This window comes from Oratosquilla oratoria, chromosome 24, assembly GCF_046742065.1.
Source record: "Oratosquilla oratoria isolate Oo_2021 chromosome 24, ASM4674206v1, whole genome shotgun sequence".
In the NCBI taxonomy this organism is placed as follows: domain Eukaryota; kingdom Metazoa; phylum Arthropoda; class Malacostraca; order Stomatopoda; family Squillidae; genus Oratosquilla; species Oratosquilla oratoria.
In genome coordinates, this window is record NC_134800.1 from 50357505 (window position 1) to 50366057 (window position 8553).

General features: G+C 36.8%; 1 protein-coding gene across 1 annotated transcript in view; it reads left to right on the plus strand.

The window, feature by feature from the left end:
• LOC143038626 (organic cation transporter protein-like) overlaps nt 1-8553 on the plus strand; it is a 94211-nt gene that overhangs the window by 80032 nt on the left and 5626 nt on the right. Inside the window, exons 10-11 of the mRNA XM_076208092.1 lie at nt 3212-3372; nt 6300-6484. Coding sequence (XP_076064207.1) covers nt 3212-3372; nt 6300-6484 — 346 coding nt within the window. The remainder of the gene's footprint in view (nt 1-3211; nt 3373-6299; nt 6485-8553) is intronic.

Sequence of the window (8553 nt, forward strand, 5' to 3'; positions counted from 1 at the left end):
TAATAATAAAGATGATAAAGATGATAAAGATGATAATGATAAAGAGAATGATAATGATAAAGAGAATGATAATGATAAAGAGAATGATAATGATAAAGAGAATGATAATGATAAAGAGAATGATAATGATAAAGAGAATGATAATGATAAAGAGAATGATAAAGATAAAGATAATGATAAAGATAAAGATAATGATAAAGATAATGATAAAGATAATGATAAAGATAATGATAAAGATAATGATAAAGATAATGATAAAGATAATGATAAAGATAATGATAAAGATAATGATAAAGATAATGCTAAAGATAATGCTAAAGATAATGATAAAGATAATGATAAAGATAATAATAGTGATAATGATCAAGATAATAATAATGATCAAGATAATAATAATTATCAAGATAATAATAATGATCAAGATAATAAGAATGATGAAGATAATAATAATGAAGATAATAATAATTATGAAGATAATAATAATGATGAAGATAATAATAATGATGAAGATAATAATAATGATGAAGATAATAATAATGATGAAGATAATAATAATGATAAAGATAAAGATAATAATAATGATAAAGATAAATATAATAATGATAAAGATAAAGATAATAATAATGATAAAGATAATAAAGATAATAATAATAATAAAGATGATAGAGATAAAGATAATAATAATTATAAAGATAAAGATAGTAATAATGATAAAGATAAAGATAATGATAAATATAATAAAGATAATAAAGATAATAATAATAATAAAGATGATAGAGATAAAGATAATAATAATGATAAAGATAAAGATAGTAATAATGATAAAGATAAAGATAATGATAAGGATAAAGATAATAATAATGATAAAGATAATAATGATCAAGATAATAATAATGATCAAGATAATAATAATGATCAAGATAAAGATAATAATGATCAAGATAATAATGATCAAGATAATAATAATGATCAAGATAATAATAATGATCAAAATAATAAATGAACAAGATAATAATAATGATAAAGATAATAATAATGATAAAGATAATGATGATAAAGATAAAGATAATAATAAAGATAATAATGATAAAGATAACGATAATAATGATAAAGATAAAGATAATAATAAAGATAAAGATAATAATAAAGATAAAGATAATAATAATGATAAAGATAAAGATAATAATGATAAAGATAAAGATAATAATAATGATAAAGATAATAATGATGATAAAGATAACGATAATAATGATAAAGATAAAGATAATAATAAAGATAATAATAAAGATAATGATAAAGATAATAATAATAAAGATAATAATGATAAAGATAAAGATAATAATGATAAAGATAAAGATAATAAAGATAAAGATAATAATGATAATGATAAAGATAATAATAATGATAAAGATAATAATGATAAAGATGATAATTGATAATAATGATGATAAAGATAGTAATGATGACTATACTAATGATAGTGATGATAGTATTAATAACAATAATGATAACGATAACGGTAATAATAATGGTAATGGTAATCATCATAATGGTAATAATGATAATGGTAATCATATTAGTAATGGTAGTAATCGGTTTATTGAATGAACAGCGATACAGATATTGACAATATACAATTTATGTAAATTTCAAAACTAGTCATATTTGGAGACATAATATGCTAGGTGATGTCCACATACGATAGTGTGTTTGCTGCGACTGGGTGATCGGGACCTTATCAGTGATGATAAGGTCAAAGGTTGTTTTTAGGAACGTCCCCTGTGGGGCTACAAGGAGAAGGATGCCTAGTCCCAGTCCCCGTCCCTTTCTCCTCGCCTCTTACGATCCAAGTGGAAATACTTGGTGGCAGTATTCTTTTCCCCCACCACATGGAAAGAATGAGTGAAGAAAGACTAGTAAAAGAGGTATGGAAGGCAGATGTGGAGGGAGTGAACATGAGGGGACGTCCCAGGATGAGGTGGATGGGTGGGGCGAAGGGGGCTTTGGGGAAGAGGGGAATGTCTGTTGAGGAAGGACGGGAGAGGACAGAAGACAGGAGTAAATGGAGAATGGTTGTATATGGATGATGTTGTGATGCATGAGGTGGAATGGGCGGGGGGATGGGGGGTGAGGTAGTATGTGTGAGCAAAATTTGACGCAGCCCGAAGGGATTTCTCCCCGTCTTCTTTTATGCATGGGGGGACGGAGAGGGGGGTCGCCGATTTAATGAAGCGGCCTTGCTGTGGATGTGCTGTGTCTTGCGACACTACCTCTGACCCAGGGCAGTGGACAAGGTGCAGGGATGACCTGTCATCCAGGAGGTGCTAAGATGAGAGGGAGGGTAGAGGGGTGTGGAGTGTATTCAGGGATGAAATGGGTGGGAATAGTTTTATGCCTTTTCCTTTTTGGCTACCTCCCTTGTAAGGGGGAAAAAGCCTTGGTATATGTATGTATGTATGCTATTTCACTGATAATGAAGTGATTGAAACCCCGCATACAACCTGCTTGCAGATGAAAATCTCACTCGTGAGACGTCGGCAGTCTCCATGTAGTTGAAGAGGCAGTTGACGTTGGGGCTCATGGAAGGTGATACGTTTTACACCACGCACGCAATGACAGATGCAGTGTGGTAGAGGTGGAGACGAAATATTTTACCTTGCCCACAATGTCTAAATCCACTGGGAACGTCAGCAGTGAGATAAGATGGAGTCAGGTCAGCGCGACAAAATAACTCTCCTCCCATCCAAGCGAATTACCCTGACGTAAACACTAAGTAACTTCCTCCATGTTATTGGTTACAGAAGTTGGTGGATAACCGCACCATCGCTTCAATTTGTATTATTCACTGGGTCAATATTAGTACAAAGGAGGACTGCACATTATGTCACTGCACTAAATGTAGATTATGTTCCTTAAGTCTAGTGGGCCAGGATCAACAGGCTGACATCGGGCTGTTACAAAGCGCCTTGTCACACCGAAGGCAGGTCACAGACACATATCTGTGTCCTATGACTGCCCGATTCGGTGTGAATTGTGTGTGTGCGCGCGTGAGTGTGTTTGTGTGTTTTGTGTGTGTTTGTGCGTTTTGTGTGTGTTTGTGTTTATGTGTGCGTGTGTGTGTGTGTGTGTGTGTGTATGTGTATGTGTGTGCGCGCGCGTGTGTGTTTTAACTATCGGTCACTTTCCGACATTGACCTTACTCTCCCCGCAGTGCCAACGAGTATCTCTATATGTTCCTGGGTGGCGCCCTCGAGATCCCCTCCTACTTACTCCTCTGGCCGGCCTCGGCCCTGTTGGGGCGCAAGAAATCTTTCATCGCGCTCTTCGCTCTCTGCGCAGTTTCGATATTCACCTCTTTTGCCGTGAACCAAGGTACGCCTTTTTTCGAATGAGAGAGTGAAGAGTGAGTGTAGGGAGGAGGGATGAAGATGAGTTGTTGGGTGGGGGGGGGAGGTAAAGGAGCCATGGGAGGTGGAATGATAAGAAATGTGGACTAAAACAGAGAAAAACATTATTTGGTCATTAGAGATGCATTTGTATTGAAATTGTATATGGCCATAATTTAGACATAAAACGTGTATATACGATGAGTGTGTGCCATGTTCTTAAGATATAAATCTAAATGTATGAAATATGATTAGCATTTCATGCCATGTGTTTATACCGTATTATGATACGTATTTCTGTTTCATAATCTTACTATTATGAATTCACTGATCTACAGCCAAAATGTTTCTGAATAAAATGTTCAAATTTATCAATCATGGTCATCAGCTGTTCGGAATGTGCAACTCTTGGTCGCAGATTTGGAACAAAGTTTCTTCAGTGTTCAGTTAGGCAGGCCTAAGGTCATTTGCATTAAAATGGCCCTAGACATCCTCAGCGGTTCCCCTGACATACCTTTCCTTATCCATCCTCATGTGCATTGTAGTCTCCAGCCATGCTGACAACACAGCCTGACTATACTCTTCACTGTCACCCCTGACGCCACACCACCTCTCGATCTTGGACGCATTCCAATCTCTCCTCGGCAGTTTCCAGGGTTTCATGTTTGAAGGTGTCTCAGTTATTCAGGGTCCTCAATAGTGCCAAGTACTTTAAAATGTTGGGAGATTGCTACTGCATATTCCTTAGCACTCTAGCCGAGGACAAAAATACCTCCACCTACTCTCCTGCATGTTGAGAAAGGCAACTAAATAGGATGGAACGAAGGGTCTGTGGACTTCCTCTTTTATATATATTTTTTCACGAATAGTAAAGTCAAAATTATGCTTTGATTTGGCCACCTACCTTACAATAGGGATTAAAGCATTTGCATAATTATTCCATATGTATGTATGCATGTATGCATATGTTTGTATTTATTTCATGTATGTATATATATATATATAATCACGAAGAACCCACTGTCGGAATAAAAAGAAAATTAGAAGAAAGTATAACTTCCATATTTCGGCTAATAGATATAGCCCTCTTCAAGAGAGAACAGGTTACAAGAATTTGTAGAGACATAAATACAATTGAGATATGAATAGAAGGGGAACAGACGGAGCTAAAAACGTGACAATCCGTCGCGCAAGGCGGAGTCAGAGGGAAAGGGATGTGTGGGTGGAGGTGTGAGGTCAGAAGGGAAGAGAGATCAAGATTGGTGGGGGAGCGGGGTCAGGAGGGTGAAAACTTTTAACCAAACGGCTTACAGCTAGCCGTGAGATTATGTCCGGGGACCATTGACCTTTAGAGATGTTCAAGTTCGGACATTCTTCGATTAAGGCTGATTCAACGATTTTTCTTCTAAAGCTGCAGTTGGACTTAAACAAATGTTTGGCCTTGTCCCAGTCAAGACTATGATATTTGGTAGCCGAAATATAGAAGTTATACTTTCTTCTAAGTTAACTTTTATTCCGACTGTGGGTTCTTCGTGATTATAATTTTACAAATGTGCTACTATATCTTGTCCAAGTGATGTATGTATGTATATATATATATATATATATATATATATATATATATATAATATGCATATTTGTATTTGTGAATGTATGTATTTATGCGTGTTTGTATGTGTGAATATATGCATGTATTGTATTTAATACAATAATTGTATTTACCTAACTGTAGTATACAGGAAAAGCAGCAACGCTCCTTAGGTCCCGTCTCCAATTCTCAAATGTATGTATGTATGTGTATTAATGTACGTATGTATGTATGTATAACTTTTATTATCACTAGTAGTTATGAATTATCATCAATTTTGAAAGCATAAGCCATGAGTCCCCAAAAACACTTGCTACACTTTGACGAGACTCTTCAAGTCATCATTCAGTGTCCATGTTCTACAGCTATACAGCAAGGCAGTTCTTCATATTGTTTTAGTATTCAAATGTGATTTTGTAGAACCTAACGTTTCATGAAATTTTCTCAACCTTTTTCCAATATATAATGGGATTTCTCAATTGAGACTTGATGAAATTGCTCTCTTTTCACAACCCCAATCAGAACAACCAGCATCATATGGAGCCATCTCTCTCCTTTTCACTATCTCTATCCAAGAGAGATTATACCTAAATAATTTCACACCATACATTCTTGCCTATTCAGCACAGCTTCAGAGGGGATTACAGTACTCTACTAGTACATTGCTTACAAGTTGAATGACGGGCCCAGTGAAATGTAGATATGATACTCAAAAGCTTCTTTTAGACTTATGTGAAGTCCTCTTATAAATTTTGTGAAATGAAACTTTTGATGATGTATTTGGAATTAGTCAAATTGAGAAAATAGATGAGAAGCCTAGAATATGAAGAAGAAAAAAATCCAGAACAAGGAGGAAAGTGGCAACCGAAAGATATTATTTGTGAGAAAAATATGCGCATTGGTCAGTTACCACAAAAGAAGACACAGGGGTGTAATCTAAACATGAAGTCGTTGTACTGAACGTTGCAGCTAAATCATGGAACACAAAATTAGGCCCCCATAACAAATTAGAAAATACACACACAATGCAATTAAGTCTGGTAAAACATTACCATTAATGTCATTATACTGTGTAGGACGCTTAGTATTACTTTTATTTTCAATTACACATGTATGGGGACATGATTAAATTCCCATTGCTTCGGTCCTCAATCATTATCCGGTCATGTCAAAATGAAACGTTTTACCCCAATGTTTTACCCCTATTATGTTTATCCGGCACATTGTTTGCAAACAAGATTATATGAAACCAAACAATTAGTAAGTCACTCAATTCCTTTCTTTTCTACTTCCTTTATTATAACCCGGAATTGTCTTACCCACAGAGGACGTTGCGACGAACATGAGCTTGTTTCTGCTGGGTAAAGTGGCCATCACTTCTGCTTTCCAACTGGTCTACCTGTTCACAGTTGAACTGTACCCAACGAGGACTCGCACGCTGGCGCTAGGAGGAGCCAATGTCTGCGCTCGTATCGGTAGCATTCTCTCGCCGTACATTAACGATCTGGTGGTAAGTGCCCTCTCTCCACGATCCCATCCAACATATATATATGTATGTATAGATATATATTTATATATGTATATATATATATATATATATATATATCTTTTTTCAACCACATTAACTTTTTACTTTTAATTCCATATCATCACGAACGAGACTGACAATGCGCTCGACGGAGACATATACGGAAACTGATACGAAGTGAAGCCAAGGGCTCGAACCTCAGCTCAGACTATCAAAGTAACAGTGACTAACCACTGCGCCATCCGTATATTTCGATCACTATCTGTGATCCTCTTCAGCTTTTCTCCACTCTGTAATCACATGTATATGTATGTATGTATGTATGTATAAACTGAGTTGAACACAGCATTCTGACACCTGTTAATCTTCTTCCTAATGTTCTCAATTTTTCTGACTAGATCCTGCTTCAGGAGCAGGAGCAAAGACAAGTCTTTAATTTTTAATTAGCTTTTTGAGTACATGGAGCCATCTTCTGAATAGTAAAAATAGATTACAGTCTTACACAGTTACATAATACACAATAGACAATCTTACACGGGAGACATCGGCTTATATAGTGGCATCCAGGGAACCTTGTGACAATTTCATTGGAGCATCTCAGAGCTGGGGCGTCCTGCTGTGGGGGAGTGGGAGGGGAAGAGGGAGGAGGAGGAGGTAGTTGAGATCGGAGAGCGTTACTTCTAGGCCTAGCGGACGAATTGTACAAGAAGATGGCTGTAGTCATATTGGGTTGAATATTCATGACTGGAGCTCATTCTCCTATGTAGACGGCTTTCAGTATTTTCAATTACGCACCCCTTAATTCTACACACATTGGTTATAAGACATGTAATCTCAGCAGACGATTGTTTCTGCATTTGTAACAAGGAGCAGTCAAGCAACGTCATTTACAATACCGCCAAGCCGAGTTAGAGACAAAAGTATATATGGTAAACAAGCTGATCGACACGTGTTCATGTTATTCTCTCCAAAAGACTCCTATCACACACACACACACACACACACACACACACACACACACACACACACACACACACACACACACACACACACACACACACACACACACACAAGCCAGAGAACCGGGGTTCGATTCCCCGGCCGGGCGGAGATAAGTTGGGTTTGTCTCCTTTCACGTGTAACCCCTGTTCACCTAGCAGTGAGTAGGCACGGGACGTTAGTCAAGGAGTTGTGACCTTGCTGTCCCGGTGTGTGGTGTGTGAGTGGTCTCAGACCTACCCAGAGATCGGCAAATAATGAGCTCTGAGCTCACTGCCGTAGGGTGGTGTCTGGCTGTCTCGACAGAGACTGCAGCAGATCCGAGGTGAATACACACACACAAATCGCATTAAAAAGACGACCCGGAAAAACACCACTTTACCCTCACAAGAATAGTGTAAAAAAAAATAATAATAATACAAAGACCAACTTTAAAGACAACGATATCCATCAACTCAAGATGGCCGAATTGGTTACAATTAGTTTCGAAAAGCCGATCAACAAAGCACAATTCATGCCCATGATATTACAGTATCCAGCACAAGAAAAAAACCCACAGCATCCGACTCAAGTTTAATAAGACTGTGCTTGCGCTACTTTCGGGTAAGCGATCAACAGATCAAAACATAGATTAATTACCATGTCTTCTTCATTGCGTAGAATAACTCTCCTGATCTTTGGGTCATCTTCTTATCGTTACAAATAGATAGTGGGTCGAAAGGACATTTGAACACTTGAGTAAACTTCCCGTACGGGTACTAATATCTTCGTAATACACAACGCAACTAATGGCTGTAAAGCGACTAACACCTGAATATAGGAAAGGCTCAGACACGAGGGAGAACCCAACTTCCCCACCTCTCTGATTTTGTAACAAACACTTGGTTTGTATAGTCACAAGGGCAATAAATTGAACCTTTTTAACATACAGTCACACAGTCACATTTTTTGTCTTGGTTGATATTCTAATATTCTTACAAACGGTCATACATCCTAAATTTGAGGCATGGTATCCATTACACATAGCAAAATAAAATCAACAGGTATATATG